Below are 19364 nucleotides of genomic sequence, written 5' to 3'. Positions count from 1 at the left end.
GAATCCATTCCAACAGGGTCCTCCCTAGGAGAGAGCACAGGGAGCCTTTGGCTCCAAGAACTCAACTAATGCGCCCAAGCTTACTCCAGACCAAAAAGCTCATGCACGCAAGACCAGTGGGTAAGCTCAGTCTAGAAGAGAGAGCCCAATATAAGGAGGGTAGGTGTTTCTTATGTCATACAAAAGGACACACTTCTAAGGATTGTCCAAAGAAGACTACTAGCCCAGCCTCCACGACATCCGTGGGTGAGCCCCGCTCCCACACAGACCCCAACAATCGTCCCTGGTTCTTTGGAACCCGGGTCTTCGGTTGGTGCAACCATTAGCTGGGAGCTCAAAGAAAGCAAAAGAGCGCCCAAGACCGGGAGTATGAGCGCAATGAACAACTATTCAAGACGTTTGGCTACATAGGTGGCCAAAGAGTCATCGTCTTGTTTGACAGCGCGACACCACAGAGGATGTGGTCCCGGAACACCTATTTACTTCGGTAGACAAGAAGATCGAGGGATTTAGCACAAGCGTGACCACAAGGATCAAGTTTGAAGCTCAAGGTGCTAAACTAGTTATTCAAGGCATAGAATTTGTGAGCGATTTTATGGTTGCCTGTAACGTCCCTCCCAAGCCATGTATGTATGTGTCTCTTTTAATATAGATTTCAATAAGAAAAGAGAGTGTAATTAGAAAGAGTGAGACAATAAGGCTAGAAACATTAGAAAAGTGTTAGAATAAAAATATTAGCTCCAAAAATCCTAAAAGAAATAAGAACATAAGAATAGTTCTATTAAGAGATAAGTATCCCCAAAAATAGAATTTCGATTTTAGGTGATAAGAGGTCATATTTAGAGTACTTTTACACATTTAGAGTCCATGCATACTAAAAATGTGAAAAAACAACGCGTTTCTAAAGATGGTGCGTTTGCGGCTATATACAGACGTTTTTGCCTATTCTGCCCGCGTTGGCTTGTAGACTAGATGCCTTCCCCTTCTTTTGACTGGTTATATGACCATATTCTGAGTTTTTATCAGAGAGTTATGGCCGAAACAATTTGCTGTTTCTGTCAGGGTCTCTACATAGAGAAAACTGTGAGAAGACAGCAAGTAGCCTCAAGGTAATCCTAGAGTTTGAGATGCATATATCCCTTCATTCTTATCTAATATCTCAGAAAAGAAGCTTAGATTGCTATAGTCTTTCGGAGGAAGAGACCAAAACTCCATAGCTTTTCTTTTAGAGAAAGAATAGTATGCCATAGCCCTGTAAGAGAAGGCTATTTTGCCACCATAGATCTTAGAAAGAGAGAAGAGTCACAGTATGAGTAAGAGGAGATAAAGCTTGGAGATGATTGGATGATTTCAATTGTAAGACAAGGTATTAGAAGACTCTACTCTCATATGTCAAGTTCTAAAGCTCTTGTTAACGAGCAAAGGCAACGATAAACGACAAATTTCTATAAGGTATATACATATTTTGTTTTTCAATTATATATCATTCTTAGGGGTTGAGGTATGGCCCCGGCTTCTCTATTGATTGTTACAGTGATCTATTTGATTGATTTACCATTTAAAGTTTGTATTCTTTTAAGCAATAGCATATGCCTTAATAAAGAATATCTTATCGCAATCTCAAGTTGAAATGCTAAAATCTTTGTGAAAAAGATTGTTTTCTTAAAGAAGGTGACATGGATCCTAGTCATATGGTTTAGTGAGTAAATGGATTGTTATCTTGGTTAAATTAAGGTACAGGTACAACCTCTCCCTGCCTTGACGCTGCCCCGTTATTGTGCTTGTATAGCCGGACGGCGGAGACGTTAGTAAGGCCCGGAGTTGGCCCATGGTATCCCTCATACCATTGGGAGAATGAGGTTTGCCGATTGAGGCAAGTGATTGTGATGATGCTGCCTAGTTCTGAGGGCCCAGGCTAGTGCGGTAAATTAGCCCACCCTAGTGCGCAGACATCCCTCTGAGGGGCGGGAGGATCGAGCGATGGAGCCTGAGAGGGCGACAGGCCAGCTTGAGTCCTCGCCAGCGGCCGACGATGAGGTGTATGGTCCCGTAGGGTTTTGCCCAGCATGTGGAGGCTGGAAGGCCGAATTCTAGATCATCGGCAGTATAAAGGAAAAGAATAAGAGAGCCAGTTTGGCTTGTATGAAATTGATTCATGTTTAAACTTTGTTTTTATAAATCTTGTCTTTGGTATGATTGTATTGTAGAAAAAGACTGTTTTAATAAACCCTGTGAAAAGGCTGTTTTAATAAACCTTGTGAAAAGGGCCTTAATTAAGGAACATGTTTTTTTTATGTCAAACAGTGTGGTAGGATTAATTAGAAAACAAATTGACGCGTGAGTAGGGTGGAAAGTGGGAGGATGAAATGCCCCGACGGCACCATCCTACGGACGGGTGGACCCGATTAGTCGGGTAGCTTTCCAACAGATTAAGTGGAAGCCCTACGCTAGATAAATAGGTTCTCGGGCAACTCTATTCTAGAAGACTAGGCCAGCGGCGGCTGTGCCTTGCATGGATGAGGAAAAAAGCGTTGCCTCTAGAAATCAAGTCTTGTAGTTGCCCAAATTTATGTGATCAATTACCCTATGGGTGATTTGATTTTAGAAGACCACGCTTCCCCTGCGGGATAGAACTAGGTCTTACCTATGAATCGTATCCTTGAATCTCTGTATGGTCAAGGTGTCGATGAGTAGGAAATTTTCTCTAAGATAAGACTTAGCGGACTATCTTAAGTGTTTCCCCTATTTGTGGAAAGGGGGAACCTTACAAGTGGTATCAGAGCCGATCTTAGTTCCTAGGATTTGTTTTTCAAAGGTTAATTGTCAAGGGATTAAAACAAGTGATTGTTTATCATATGAGGACGAATCAATCATCTCTACTGGCCATAGAAGTTGTTTGAATATCCTCACATGTTGAGACAATCATCCTATGAAATTGTGCTTGTATCTTGGGAGTGCACACGCAAGATATTTGTACAATAAATTTGAGAAATAAGATTGGGGAGAAAACCTTTTGTGAGGAAAAACATAGGGTGATCAAATTAAGAAACTAGTGATGACTGAATAGAAGGATAGACCAAAACATAGGGTAATCAAATTAAGAAACTAGTGGGAGACTGGAAGGATAGACCGAAACTTGTTTAGAGAAATTTTCAGGATATATCTCATTAACTTGCATATTATAAATTATTAAGATTATAACTCCATTAAGATTTGAATAGTTGATGTGTGAATGCCATCCATTGGATGCTTTACACTAGGACAATCATCCAAGATCTTGAATCCATCTCAGACAAACATGGGTCTCGAATGTGTAATTCCCAAAGGATCATGCTCTTAGATGTGTTAATCCCAAGATACTAGATGTGTAATTTTCAGAAAACTAATCATCTTAGATGTGTCAATCCTGATAATCTTTGGATGTGTCAATCCCAAGACACCAAATGTGTAATTCTTAAAAAATGAAGATCTCACATATATTAATCCAGAGTGCCTTTAGATGTGGCACTATGATAAGTATTTGGATAGTTTTGAACTTTTCATGGATATAATGAAAGAAGCAAGTTCACCCTTGCTCATCTAAAAATTGAAAGAAATGCCGAATTAGTTGGAAGCACTGTTGTCAATCTTACCACTGGAGCTAGAATCAGTTTATAAGATGCCATGAAATTACACCTTCGTGAAAGGTTTTGTCCTCCAGAATTTCAAGAGGATAAATTGAAAGAATTTTTGGAGCTAACCCGAGAGAGGAAGACCTTAAAAGAATACCACCAAACTTTTGTTAAACTTCTTCGATTTGCTCTAGAGATGGATGAGGTAACTCTTCTTCATCGAGGTAACTCTTCTTCATCGATTCATTTAGAAGCTTAATCTACCTTTGAATAACCTCATCAAGAATGTGAAACCATCCTCTATTTCAGAAGCCATAATTATAGCCAGAGACTGTGATAAAGTTTTTTTATACAAAGTGTCGAGAAGGACATGAGTCCTTCCATGTTAATCAAGAAGAGGTCTCGTAATGCAAGAGGAACGTCTAGCCCACCCCTGGCTACAAGGAATCATGAGCTAGAGCAAAAATTAGGTCAAGAAATAGGGATAGCAGGATTAAAGATAACCGAATTAAACAAGTATTTCTATGAGTAAATAGAAGAGGATTGGTGCAAGATTCATGTGAAGTAATGTGCATGATGAATAGAGGTATTCTACAAGACGATACCAAAATTATGAAATTGCTATCATAGGTTAGATTGCGTAAAGAATTGATTTCCTTACATTTTTCCATGAAAATTTGTTAAGTACCATATTACATGGGGGTATAGAATAAGGATTTCGAAGGTTCATATCATATGAGAGGTATATGGATGCATGAATTTAGGATAATAAGGCCTATTAACTTTAGAATGATAGACATTTTGGAGGCACAACAAAACAAGCCAAACACATGAAATAAAAGACTCTTTAAGGACAATGTTTAGATAAAAGAAGATTTTTACCTAGTGATGGGGACACCAATTTGAAAGAGACAGGAGGATTTACTTAGATACTACCCCAGCTCGCGAGATGAGGACATCTCGAATCTTTTAAGTGGGGGAGATTGTAACGTCCCTCCCAAGCCATGTATGTATGTGTCTCTTTTAATATAGATTTCAATAAGAAAAGAGAGTGTAATTAGAAAGAGTGAGACAATAAGGCTAGAAACATTAGAAAAGTGTTAGAATAAAAATATTAGCTCCAAAAATCCTAAAAGAAATAAGAACATAAGAATAGTTCTATTAAGAGATAAGTATCCCCAAAAATAGAATTTCGATTTTAGGTGATAAGAGGTCATATTTAGAGTACTTTTACACATTTAGAGTCCATGCATACTAAAAATGTGGAAAAACAACGCGTTTCTAAAGATGGTGCGTTTGCGGCTATATACAGACGTTTTTGCCTATTCTGCCCGCGTTGGCTTGTAGACTAGATGCCTTCCCCTTCTTTTGACTGGTTATATGACCATATTCTGAGTTTTTATCAGAGAGTTATGGCCGAAACAATTTGCTGTTTCTGTCAGGGTCTCTACATAGAGAAAACTGTGAGAAGACAGCAAGTAGCCTCAAGGTAATCCTAGAGTTTGAGATGCATATATCCCTTCATTCTTATCTAATATCTCATAAAAGAAGCTTAGATTGCTATAGTCTTTCGGAGGAAGAGACCAAAACTCCATAGCTTTTCTTTTAGAGAAAGAATAGTATGCCATAGCCCTGTAAGAGAAGGCTATTTTGCCACCATAGATCTTAGAAAGAGAGAAGAGTCACAGTATGAGTAAGAGGAGATAAAGCTTGGAGATGATTGGATGATTTCAATCGTAAGACAAGGTATTAGAAGACTCTACTCTCATATGTCAAGTTCTAAAGCTCTTGTTAACGAGCAAAGGCAACGATAAACGACAAATTTCTATAAGGTATATACATATTTTGTTTTTCAATTATATATCATTCTTAGGGGTTGAGGTATGGCCCCGGCTTCTCTATTGATTGTTACAGTGATCTATTTGATTGATTTACCATTTAAAGTTTGTATTCTTTTAAGCAATAGCATATGCCTTAATAAAGAATATCTTATCGCAATCTCAAGTTGAAATGCTAAAATCTTTGTGAAAAAGATTGTTTTCTTAAAGAAGGTGACATGGATCCTAGTCATATGGTTTAGTGAGTAAATGGATTGTTATCTTGGTTAAATTAAGGTACAGGTACAACCTCTCCCTGCCTTGACGCTGCCCCGTTCTTGTGCTTGTATAGCCGGACGGCGGAGACGTTAGTAAGGCCCGGAGTTGGCCCATGGTATCCCTCATACCATTGGGAGAATGAGGTTTGCGATTGAGGCAAGTGATTGTGATGATGCTGCCTAGTTCTGAGGGCCCAGGCTAGTACGGTAAATTAGCCCACCCTAGTGCGCAGACATCCCTGAGGGGCGGGAGGATCGAGCGATGGAGCCTGAGAGGGCGACAGGCCGGCTTGAGTCCTCGCCAGCGGCCGACGATGAGGTGTATGGTCCCGTAGGGTTTTGCCCAGCATGTGGAGGCTGGAAGGCCGAATTCTAGATCATCGGCAGTATAAAGGAAAAGAATAAGAGAGCCAGTTTGGCTTGTATGAAATTGATTCATGTTTAAACTTTGTTTTTATAAATCTTGTCTTTGGTATGATTGTATTGTAGAAAAAGGCTGTTTTAATAAACCCTGTGAAAAGGCTGTTTTAATAAACCTTGTGAAAAGGGCCTTAATTAAGGAACATGTTTTTTTTATGTCAAACAGTGTGGTAGGATTAATTAGAAAACAAATTGACGCGTGAGTAGGGTGGAAAGTGGGAGGATGAAATGCCCCGACGGCACTATCCTACGGACGGGTGGACCCGATTAGTCGGGTAGCTTTCCAACAGATTAAGTGAAAGCCCTACGCTAGATAAATAGGTTCTCGGGCAACTCTATTCTAGAAGACTAGGCCAGCGGCTGTGCCTTGCATGGATGAGGAAAAAAGCGTTGCCTCTAGAAATCAAGTCTTGTAGTTGCCCAAATTTATGTGATCAATTACCCTATGGGTGATTTGATTTTAGAAGACCACGCTTCCCCTGCGGGATAGAACTAGGTCTTACCTATGAATCGTATCCTTGAATCTCTGTATGGTCAAGGTGTCGATGAGTAGGAAATTTTCTCTAAGATAAGACTTAGCGGACTATCTTAAGTGTTTCCCCTATTTGTGGAAGGGGGGAACCTTACATTGCCCTTCTTGTAGGAGGGGCAGACATTATTTTGGGAATTCAATGGTTTCACAAGCTCCAGCTAGACATTCATTGGGATAGGCACACTTTTCGGATTACCCGAAATGTGAGCCAAGGATCCTGAACTTTCTCATAAGCCACATGCAAACTAAACGAGAAATACGAAAAAGGTGCACAATGTACAGTGATTTATATCCAGACTACCCAAACAATGGTCAGTGCTTCAGAGAGAAGTATCAGGCTCTCCATGACAAGCTCCATAAGATTTTTATTTGGGATAATCTTCCTCCCCAGCTCCCCCTGTCTAGATTGGAGGACCACAAGATAGACCTCCTCCCATGCTTGGATCCCCCGAGCAAGTTCCCATACCGCCTATCCAAGGCAATGGAAACAGAGTTGGACCACCAACTCCACATCGACAAGTTCTCTAACCTCTCGGCAGATCTTACATAACTGCTTAAGGGTGTCAAGGCTAAAAGGCAACGGATCCGAATGACTCCACGAGCTTTGGAGGCATTCAAGAACCTCAAGGTGGCCTTGTCAGAGGCTCCTTGTCTAGCGCTGGCCTCGTGGGATGAGCTGTTCCATGTAGTCATCGATACGAGTAACATCACGATTGGAGTTGTTTTACAACAGAATGGCCATCCAGTAGCTTACATGTCTCGTAAGCTACTACCCGCAAAAAAAAAGTACTTGGTCTATGATCAGGAACTCCTCGCACAAATTTAGGCCTAAAACATTGGAAGTATTTCCTTTATGGACAAGCCTTTGAGGTTCGCACTGACCATCAAGCATTGCGTTGTACCTTCCAAGAAAGGCCAATCTAGTGGCCGATGCTTTGAGCAGGAAGGGAACAGTGACTACGATTCAAACCACTAGACAAGACCTTGTTGGTGCGGTACTAGATGATATGAAGCACATGTGTGCGGATTCCGAGGAATTAAGTACACAACACGAGTTGGACGTCACAAGACCATGCCACTTTTTGATACGAGATGGTTGGCTTTTCTACAAAGATCGCCTTTGTGTCATGAAGTCATTCATGGCAACTCTTCTTCATGATACCCATGATGCCATCATTGGTGGTCACAAGGGTAAGAATTCGAGTTTGGAGAAGAAAGAAAGGCAATACTATTGTACAAAGATGAGGCGAGACGTATTCACCCATGTGCAACATTGTGAGGTGTGTCATAAAGTGAAAGCTCCTCGTGGGAAGAAGATAGCATTGTTACAGCCTTTATCCATTCTCGAAGGATCTTTCCAAGATATATCTATGGATTTTGTGACAAATTTGCCTCCCAGTCCAGGTAAGCGTAACATGTTTGACTATTTGGTAAATTTGTTATGCTTATTCCATGTAGGGCCAAAGTGACCGCGGAGGACGTTGCACTCTTGTTCATTCGGCATTGGTTACCCGATTGGTAGGATTCCTAGGACCATAATGTCAGACTATGATGCCAAATTTACGAGTCATTTTTGAAGGGCATTATTTGAAAACTTTGATACTAAATTGAAGTTTTCCAGTGCATTTACCCCCACGAACGGACGGCCAAACGGAGATTTACAACTAGTTGGCCTTTGATGTGCTAAAATGTTATGTACACGATCAACAAGGTAAGTGGGAATCTTATTTGCCTTTACTTTAAGCAATTTTGAATGATTCATTTTCTTCAACTATTGGCAGAACTCCTTATCAAGGAGCGTTTGGAAGACTTCCACTCGCTATTGACTAGAACCTCGTCTTAAGTCCCTAAAGCGAACAAATTGACGGAGTCTTATTAGGAAATCTTGGAATCAATCAAAGACATGATGGCTAAAGCGTAGGAGGCCTACACTCGACAAGCCAATAAAGATAGAAGGGATGTGAAATTCTCAAAAGGAGATTAGGTATATCTTTGGATTATGAAGCAACGGCTGAAACAAGTGCCCAAAGTTATCTTACAAAAGCTTCGGACCATTTTCAACAAGGTGTCGATGAAGTTGAAGTTACCTCCAAGCTAGACCATGCACGATGTGTTCCATGTCAGTTGGCTCAAACCATATGCAAGTCCAATCCCTTCAGAGATTAAAGACGAAGCATAACCAGACATTATTGTGACGAAGCTGAAGTGATGGTTCTCAAGCAGATCCTTCTACATCACTGCAAGCACGGTTCCAACCAAAGACAGCGAGAGTTCCTCACAAAGTTTCAAGACCGAGGAACACATGAAGCAGTTTGGCTTGACAACGAATTTTTCGACGACTATCCAACTTCATTGACAGACTATCTCGATGCTATGCAGCTTCCGTCAAGTTAAGCAAAAGGGAATGTCACATGCATCGCGCACTTGGATGCCACGTGGACATATATGTACAACAGGTGCAAGACCTGGAGTGGAAACCGGTCCCTTGTGATCCTCAGTCCGGAACAAGTCAGCTAGGGTTCCACTTTAGGCGTCCAAGAACAAGTCCCGTACATGGTCTTAGTCAGGTGTGCAAGTCCCGCACATGAAGCAGTGCCAATCTGTACTGTGAGTCACCCTCTGGAATGATGACAAGTGTTCCAAGTGTTCGGCTTGTAGCCAAATACCAGGCGTCTGAGTCTTAGAGCCTATAGCAGATGTAAGGAGCAGCCCTTTGGGCTACCCCAGGGTTTGTATCCCTTGACTAGGCATGGGGTAGGCCTTAGGCCACCCTAAAGGTCTAGGTGACCCATGGCCATTGCAAGAGTATGGTTGGGCATGCTGTCAGCCAGCCCCTAGGGAGGCTTGGACAGCAAGGCGGCCAGCCTTTGTGGCATGGCCAGCCTGTCAGCCAGCCCTATGGCCTGGGCAGCCCAGTCGGCCAGCCCTTGTGGCTTGGCAAGACTGTGGGCTATCCCATGGGCAGCCAGTCCAGCAATGTGGGCAGCATGCCCTGGGACAGCACAGCAAAAGGGCAGCCAGAGCACACAGCAAGAGGTGCCTGTTAAAGGGGCATTACATCAGGTCATGGAGAGCTCATCAACAGGCCGACCCCTGTTTTCATCCTGTTGGCTTGTTGATGAGCTCTCCACCAACCAGTATCTAGAAGAACTATAAAAGCAAAAGCTAGTGAGCCATTCCATCTTACAATTGACAAGGGGCTGAAGAATTCCAAGGGCCAGGACAGCCAAGGGGAATCCTAAAGCCAAGGTGAAGGTGAAAGGTCAAGAGTCAGAAGATCTACAGATTTGCATCATTCTAATAAAGCAAATACACCATGTGTGGTGGGGGCCCCTACAGAGGGTATCCGGGACCTACTCTCTCTCTCTCTCTCTCTCTCTCTCTCTCTCTCTCCCTATTTCTGCACATACCTCTCTATCTTGAGTGTTATCTTCATCACGAAAGATTGCTGAAATTTGTCCATTGAAGAACCGATTCTATTCATCAAGCTTCCGAATGTTGCAGGATGGGACACCTTTAGGGCATTGTTTGGATACAAAATTGGGCATTGTTTTATGGGCTAAAAAGGAAAAATCGACTTGATTACAACTTTCCCACTTGTAGCCTATTAAAGGAGGCATTATCCCATTCAATATGCATCCATATGCTCTGCAAGACTAGAAGCAAGGCAGCAAGGACACATTTGTGGATCAGCAGGAGCTACTTCTGCATTAGCAAGTGAAGGAAAGCGAGAGTTTTTGGTATGCATCATAGGATAGCATGCATGAACTGAGATAGCCTATAACAGGAGGCATTATGCCATTCAATATGCATCCATATGCTCTGCAAGACTGGAAGCAAGGCAGCAAGGGCACATTTGTGGATCAGCAGGAGCTACTTCTGCATTAGCAAGTGAAGGAAAGCGAGAGTTTTTGGTATGCATCATAGGATAGCATGCATGAACTGGATCTAAGTCTAGATCCAAGAATCATTGTACATATTCATGTTTTGAAATATACAGTTACATCTCTTGTCTTATGTGTGTTGCTTAGCATTAATCAAGAAAGTGCTTCGGCAACACACATGACATGTAGCTTCAACACATCCCCATTATGCCTCCTCTACCTGAAATCAACTCCCTACTCATTTGACTCCCCTTCATCCATGCCACAATTGGCCCCCTCCGTCACTGTGTCCAGTTAACAAGCCACATCATCATGTCTAGTCAGCATGCTATGTCGCTCGTCCTTTTGGCGTTGCTGATGTCAGCAGCCATTCATGCGTACCAAAAAAAAAGATAGGTGAGATAATAAAAGCCCAACTTATCAGTCTTTTATTAGATAGAAAACATGCTATGATAGTGTGAGTTGCATGTGCACCAAGGAAAGAAGCAGAATGTGCTGCCAAGGGTGCAAAAATATCACCCCAATGCAACCAACTGCCCACGTGGTTGTCCTAGGCAGCCCATGATGAGGTGTGTCACACTCTTAGGCTAGTAGACACCCATCCACATACACTGGTGGACACAGCTGGACATCAGAATTCAGCACTAGGTTCGGCAGTGAAAAGTGGTGCAAAGGGGCAAGAAAAGTGCCTTCACCATAGTACATGGTTGGGGTAAGAGATTGCACCAAAAAATAACCCTAAAGGGGTCTTTTTCCAGGAGAAAATAAGGGTAAAAGGATACAGTAGTAGTTGTAGGTTATTGGCGTGTGCTTGTGTTTTTATTAAGTCATCTCTATTAACACCTGGATCCAACCGATGGCCTTATGATAAGGGTGTGGGGCAGGGAACTGCAGAAGCAGAGAGGTGTGATGGGCAGACCGCACTGTGCTCAAAAGACGGGCTCTTTAAAGTAGATTTTGAGCATCAAAAAGGCCAGACGAAGGGACCAGGCAGGCTGGAAGTCCAACTTTTGGATAAAAGACTTTTAGACTGATCGGTTATTGATTGGATGCAGGCTGGACTGGCTGGACCACCAGCATGCTGGAGGGTTTCAAGCCCCTATATAAGAGGCAATCTTCCTCAGCTGTGAGGGTATGTTCCCCAGCCTTCATTGACTTGGAAGAACCTTCATTGAAAATTACAACCAAGGAAGAAAGAATCTTGATTTTAGTTAAGGATTCTAAGAACACAAAATTTCTTTCATTGACTTGTGATTACCTCGTGGTTGTCAGAGACGGAGGATATGGCCTGTACAAAAGTATTTCCATAGCCAGTTGTTGGATCAATCCAGATGTAGTTTAAGATGGCCAGAACGACTCCAAGAATGACTGAAAAGTAGACCCAAGATGACAACTTTTGGCTACTGAGTTCGAAAACCGCGGCATCTTCTCCAACTAATTTGGACTCTGCAAGAACTTGGTCTTGCTCAACTGATTCCTCTGTTCCAAAGCTTCTCTCTGAAGCTTTGATGGGATTGGGGTCTGGTTTTATCTCTGCAAACCATCTTTGCAAGCCGGCAGGTTTGATGCCGCAAACCCCAAGACTCAGGGTGAATCGTTCTTTGGTTGAAGCTAATTCTGGCCTTAAACCCTGCAGAGATATGAGAGAAAGTTACGTTATCAAAATAAGACAAGAAAGACTATAAGAGAAACAGCCATCTCCTTGTGCACTGAGATGATATCATCCATTTTTTTTCAGTGGCATCCCCCAATATCAAATTAAGCTAAAACTGGTTTTAAAACCAGTATTAAACAAGGGTTAGCTTGAAGCTAATTCTGGTTTTAAACCCCTGCTGTTAATTACCTTCCCAGACTTAGCTGTTATAAGATTAGGGAAAAGATGGTCAGGTTAACAACAGCAAGGTTACAAAGATCAAGCAAGACAAGGGCATTCTAAATATTTTCCATAGCCAATGGAGTTAGTGTCACGTTCAAAGCCATTCGAAGATCGGGTTAAGTAAACCAGCATGCACAATGGATTGTACAGTGTTGGAGTTACGCAATGCAAAAACATAGAGAGAAAACGGCAAATTTACTTGGAACGACTGCAGACGAGAGCTGCTCTGCTTGCGATGGGATAACGGGAGAACAGAACGAATGGGATTGAAAGAAAGGGAAGGAGAATGGATCAGTAGGGAAGCCATAGCACAGAGAGAGAGAGAGAGAGAGAGCGCTATCGATCATCCACTAAAGCGACGTAGAAGAGAAGCCCGCAAGGGTATCCAACCCTTCGCTATCCGACAACAACGCAACATACTCCTCTCTTATTTTTAGTTTAAGTGAACACATTCTAGTTGATACTCCAAATGCATAGGCAGGAACACTCCAACATACTCCTCTCTTATTTTTAGTTTAACACATTCTAGTTGATACTCCAAAGGCATAGGCATAGGCGCATGCTAGTTGACACTCCAAGGCATAGGCGCATTTTGGACGGCCAAGAATGCATGTCATAAAGCACCCAACGTTTACTTGCCAAGAATGCATGTCATAAAGCACCCAACGTTTACTTTTGCTCTTAATTTATTGAGAATATTTTCTTTTCCAAGGTTATTATGTAAAGTTTATCGAGTAATCATTTAAAGAAATATTTTTTTTAATTCCTCTAGTGAGATTCGGTGAGATTTTGTCTTTCATGCATGAGATTCTTGCAACACCCTATCTCTCTCTTTGATGAGTAGGCACTCTCTCTCACATATCCTTATGGGCTACACACGGTGGGAAGGGCGGTGTCATGCTCTCTGATGGGAAGGGCGTCCTCTCTCGTTGACCCTTATGAGTTGCGCACAATGGGAACAACGTCCTCTTGCTCTTTGTTGTGAGAAAGGGTTGTCTAACATACCCCCTAAGGATAAGGGCCACGAACACAGCTTTCAAAGGTTCAACGACTCTCTCAGAACAACCCCTTATATGGGTTTAGTGTGGCCGTCCAACAAGATTGTTTTGATGGCCATAATTTTTTTTTGGCTCCCCCTCTGTGCGCTATCACGTTGCAACAAACAGCAGAAGGTCGTGAGGATTTAATGTACAAGGTTTAAAAACCTTTTGTCATTTTATGTCTAAGGTCTAAAAACCTTTGTTTTATGATAGCACACCTTTAAAATCCTTAATTAATTAATGCCCGTGATAGTGGGCATTAATTAATTAATGAAGAAAAAGCCAATAGTAGGTACCCCACAACCAGGAACTCGAAGTGCGTAGAAAATGAAAATTGATTAACTAGATTTGATGGTTTCTTGAGTAACCTTTGATTTTTGAAATTTTTATTTAATAATGAAAGGTTGCATGTCAATTGGCACCCAAAATCCTTTTTGGGATTAATTTTCATGGCATATGCCTTTGGAATAAGGTTTTAAATTTGAGAGTTTTTTCACCATTATGATGGAAATTTTGGCATGTGATTATGACACCTTGGGTTTAGGTGATTTTATATTCTTTGCTTTTTTCTCGTTTGGGTACACCACCTAGGATATAATGAAATAAATATTATAAAAAAATAGGAGACCCTCTCTCTCTCTCTCTCTCTCTCTCTCTCTCTCTCTCTCTCTCTCTCTCTCTCTTTTTCACACAAGAGGCTAAGCCTCTCTCTCTCTTACTCTTTCTCCCTCTGTCTATCCCAGATGGATGTAGCCCTCTCTTTCCTCTATGAGTGAGGGCACCTTGCCCCTCTCTCTTTCCTTTGGCTAAGGGCATGCATTGCATCTCTACCTTCGCTAGGGACACAAGACTGTGCCTCTCTACCTCTACCTTACGCACACAAGACTACATCCTCTCTCCTCTAGTGAGTTGAGGGCGTCTGCTTCCACCTAAAGGACATAAGATTCCAAAAGCAAAAGAGAGAGATTCTCCCTCTCAAGTACACTGGACCGCAAACAAAAGACATAACTTCTCCCTCTCAAGTACTTAGGATTGCACACAAAAGAGAGAGCTTCTCTCAAGGACACGGGATTGTAGGCTAAACAGAGAGCAAGGACACATGATTGTAGGCAAAAGAGAGAGCAAGGACAAGAGACTCCGACAAAGAGAGATCTTCCCTCTTGCACGCTTAACATGTGTGCTCAGTAAGGGTAATCTCTCTCTCTCTCTCTCTCTCTCTCTCTCTCTCTCTCTCTCAGACCATGCATGCACAAGCAAGGGGATTTTTCTCCCATGATTTTATTATTATTACTATTATTGAATGCGGCAATTCCTCTCACTCTCTTTCTTTAGCTCTCTTCTTTGTGCTTAGCAAGGGAGAGACGAAGGAGGAGGGGGACATGTAAAGAGAGAACGTATTACATATTGTCCACCCTTAGCTAAACGGGGATGCCCATGATGCTAGTGTGCCATGCTAGTGAATTGATATTGTGGGTGACCCCACATTAAATAAAAGTTACCTAGCTTGAGACCATGCTTGACAAGTGTATTTTATTGAAGTGTGACAAGTAGTGCCATGCTTGTTGAATGTGTGTCATCGAAAGTGAAACAAATAGACTACGCTAGACAACTACACAGTCTAAGTGTAACAAGTGGTGAGACACACCATGCTAGATGATGTGTATAGTGATACACTCACATTGAAGTGTAACAAGTGGTGATCGTGCTATGTTTATGCCTATCAATGTTTCATATTGTGATTAATTATTGTGACAACAATAAATTGAAAAAACTAATGTATGTTTGGGAGATAGGTGATGAGCAGTGTGTATGTCACACATGGAGGATCTTGTCTATATCATCTCGAATTATTATTTCATTTGGATTATTTTGTGGCCATGTGTGCCAAATGATTTTACATATTATTTATGCACACTTGTGCATGGCGTTGTTATTTTACTGATACGTGTGTTAGAGGAGTTTTGGTTATTTTACACTTAGTGTGTGAACAAGCTTTAGTGCTTGAGTTTTTTTTTTTAAGTGGGAAAAAAAATGCAAAGCGCTATTTTGTATGCACAACTATTATTAGCTCCTTGGGCTATATTTTGAATACAATTCTCAAAATACTCATGTCGTGAAGCAGGAGCTACATGCATGAGGGAGAAGATTGCACCCAATAATGTGTCGATGGTGATGTTTACTCTCTCTCATGTTTTTATGTTATGCATTAATCTTGTCAATTTGATTTAAGTCTATGATTTGTTCCTTGATGTGTATGTGAGTTTCGATTAATTCTTCAAGAAGTACATGAGGTCCCATGACAGTGGTATCAAAGCTATGGGTACTTGTACTTGAAGAAAAGGGAGAAGCTCACAAAAATCCAAAGGATAAAGAAGACAAGAGCTTAAAGAATCTTGGACAAAGGTTGAATGGTTTATGGGAAAATTGTGGACCATTGGATGGAGGTTTGAATCAAGGGCATAGAGAGATAATCAACCTTTTTGCCATAACCACTTTTGCATAGTGAAAACCACCCTTCTTCTCTCAAAACCTCTTTCTTCAATCTTCCATCCCTTAAAGATCAAGAAGCATGGATGCAATCAGCAGGTCAAGAGCAACAACACCCTATTCTCAGAATTGCTAAGGTCTTAAGCTGGAGGATTTTATAAAATTGAGGGTTCTCCTTTCTCCTTCTCCATCTCGGGCTTGTGCTAAATCGCCGTAAGAGTTTATTTTATTTATTTATACTTATTTTCTCTCTTTGTGAAATTACGTGGCTACTGGGGGGACTGCTTCTTTCTCCTGTTGCGCTGATGACCACCGCTCGTCACACACACACTCTCTCTCCCCCCCCTTTCCCTTACGCCCTGATGGCCATGCCATCGCCTTTCTCTTCCTCTTTTTGCTAAGCGCCTGCTACCGCCGTCACTGTTGCCTTTTCACTCTCCATGCTGTGTGTTGGCCAACTACATGGCCAAGCCATAAAGCTTTACTTACATCAAGTTCGAAATCTTTAACAAGTTTTATTGTAAATCTTATTAAGCTTTAAAACCTTATAAGTTTGAAAGCTCTACAGTTCAAGTAATAAAAGCTTTAAAAACTTTTTCAAGCTTAAAAATCATGATTCTCTCAAAAAGCTTCTATAAGGGTACACTAAGGTGCAAAGTTTCAAAAAGGCTACCTCTTGAAAATTGTGATCTCAAGCATTATTTGTAGGGATTCATCAAGGGTTCAAGGCAGTTCTTCTTCAAGGTTAATTCTTTTGATCGAAGAAAAATTAGCACCGACATACGACTTCCCATCAAATTTGAAGCAAGGCTAATTCAAAGCCAAATTCTCTTGAGCTTTCTATGGCGAGTACACACTCGCTTTAATGCTACTCGACAGTCTCTTGGCACTTGTGGATTTTTCTTCTCATAGCACGAGTTGAATGAGCTTCCGACTTCTTACAAATTGCAGGTGAAAGCTAAGTATTAACATTATTTCAGCAATTTCCATTTCCATCTATTTCTACATTTAAAATTTGCACCTTTTATCTATCTACATCTTTCTTTTCATCATGAATCCTTTACCCCCAACCATTCAAGAGCAATTCAAGCACTCCAAAATCAAATTCTAGTTGAGAAGGAGTTAAGAATGGATTTAGAGGATAAGTTATCCCGCAAGAAGAGGCATAGAGGTGCGCTAGTAATGGTGTGACCGAATTCAGAGAGCTATGCAAGCTACTCTTAGAGCTAAGGAGTTTAGGAAGAGAATAGAATTAGCCGCAAAGCTTTAGCTTTACCAAATTTTGATGGAAAGAAAGATGCTCGCATAATACTTGCTTGGCTAAGCTTAGTCAACTTGATGATTACTTTTTGGGGGAGAAATTCAGTGTGAAGGATAAAATCAAGTGTGCTATTAATCATTTAGTAAAAAATATAGCTTTATGGTGGAGCGTGACTAGAACCAGCAAGCATAAATCTTAATATCGAAAGAAATGGGAGCAAATTCCATCTCGGCTACTATGTCTCATTCTTATCTAAAAGGTATTGAGAAAGACATGGGGTTTGATTCACCCACTAGATGCATGGAGATGTGAGGTGTAGCCAATCACCTAAAAACTTGTTGCCAATGGCAGCAAGTTAAGTTCCAACTCAGCTACTATGGATCATTTTTATCTAAAGGGCATCGAGAAACAGCTGCATGGATTGTTCTTATCTAAAGGGTATCAAGAAATAGAGTTATTATATAATAACTCTATTGTACAATAGAGTTATAATAAGAAAATGCATTTCAGAACAACAAATAATTAGGCCTATCTTTACTCTAGGATTCACAATCTTCTTTTTTTGGAAATTTGAATACGACTAACCATATTCATAACATGGCAGTAATTTGTGAATATGAGTAAGATGTAAACATTTTTTTTAAAAAATCAAACATTAATCATGTCAATTTCAAGTGTCTTAGTATATGCAAGTTTGGAATTTATACTTCTCATGCACATCACATAAACAATAAAGCTACTTACTTATTTTAACATCTAGCTCAAATGCAACTCAATAAAGTAAAGCAAGAGAATACAATCTTACTCACTAGAGTACATGTATATGATGTGTGTGTATTAAATATATATATATATATATATATATATATATACACATACACATACATACATACATACATACATACATACATATACATATATAATACACTAAAAGAATTATATATACATATATATAAATATAGATTTTGAGCACAAATGTTTAAAAAAAACTCCAACTTAGAAAGTGTGTGTGTGTGTGTGTGTGTGTTTGTGTTTGTGTGTGTGTGCACGCGTACGTGCACAGAAGCCTAGAGGTGATAAGTGTACCAGTAACCTAGGTGCAGCCCACGAGGTCTAGACCATCCCCCAAGGTTGGTAAATGTAGGCATGGAGGAGAGAGAAGGAGTATCTTTTCACTCTGTCTCATTGTTGTGAAGAAAGGTATGTCACTTTTGTTATATGTAGTAGTGCCTTAGAGTTTGTATGTGTACCTCATGTGGGACAACCCTAGTCCACATGATGAGAGTTTATGGGGATGAAAGAAAAAAGTTAGTGCATGAAGGAAAATAGAGAGAATATTTGCATATGTATATCTTTTGACTCATGAAGTATCTGTTAGGCCAAACTTACATAGAGTTATAAGTAAACCATAACTAGAGCTAGAGGGATGATTTTTGGATGCCATCTTTTAGAGAGAATAAAGGGTTCAAGAGAGCATTTATTATTAGTCTTTTAGAGGAGGGTTAACAATGCTTAGGTTTCATAAGGACCATGTAGACTAGTAAAGTTTGTATCTAGAGATGTATATACATTTTTTGAGAACTATTTGTTGGGCCATGTGTAAGCCTAAAATTTACACTAAAAATATAGGCATTACGAGAAATAAAAAGTTATAAGAAAAGTGGGAGTTTTGGACATGGGCATGAGTTGTCAATTGGGTAAAACATTTATCATCAAGTCTCTTGATTTGTATGTTTGATAAAGCTTGATTAGAGTTAGTTTGTATAAGAGGACTATTATGGTTGAAATTAACTAGCAAAAATACATCTTCAAGATAAAGGAATTAGACTTAAGTAAAGGCCAATGTTCGCTTAGTGTAAAATATTTTGGTGAAGCACAAGGTCATAAGTTATTTTGAGTTTATTATGGACATTTCAACAAGTGGTTTACATATTTAAGCAAGATACTATTTAATGACTATGACTAGGGTTCTAGATCTCAAGTAAACACATTTACTATGTTAAGTGTGCGATATCAATAGATGTCCTAGTCATCACTTATAGGTGTTAATGTAGGACTGTAAAAGAAAGGAAAAAGAAGTGAAAAATCTTATGCCCAAATATGTCAGACTTAGAGAGATATATGGACCAGCTAAATGCAAGTATAGAACACAAACTTG

The 19364-nt window shown here is 40.5% G+C and overlaps 1 protein-coding gene across 1 annotated transcript in view; it reads right to left on the bottom strand.

Annotated features, from left to right (window-relative positions):
- The window catches only part of Z-ISO (15-cis-zeta-carotene isomerase), a 44031-nt gene extending 31206 nt beyond the window's left edge, over nucleotides 1-12825 (bottom strand). Inside the window, exons 1-2 of the mRNA XM_086793714.1 lie at nucleotides 12618-12825; nucleotides 11801-12172 (exon numbers count right to left, since the gene is read on the bottom strand). Coding sequence (XP_086649840.1) covers nucleotides 11801-12172; nucleotides 12618-12725 — 480 coding nt within the window. The 5' untranslated portion in view covers nucleotides 12726-12825. The remainder of the gene's footprint in view (nucleotides 1-11800; nucleotides 12173-12617) is intronic.
- Nucleotides 12826-19364: the final 6539 nt, after the last annotated feature.

This window comes from Cibotium barometz, chromosome 60, assembly GCF_041138505.1.
Source record: "Cibotium barometz isolate CiBa-2024 chromosome 60, ASM4113850v1, whole genome shotgun sequence".
Classification (NCBI taxonomy): Eukaryota; Viridiplantae; Streptophyta; class Polypodiopsida; order Cyatheales; family Cibotiaceae; genus Cibotium; species Cibotium barometz.
This window is presented reverse-complemented; position numbering and strand designations above follow the sequence as displayed.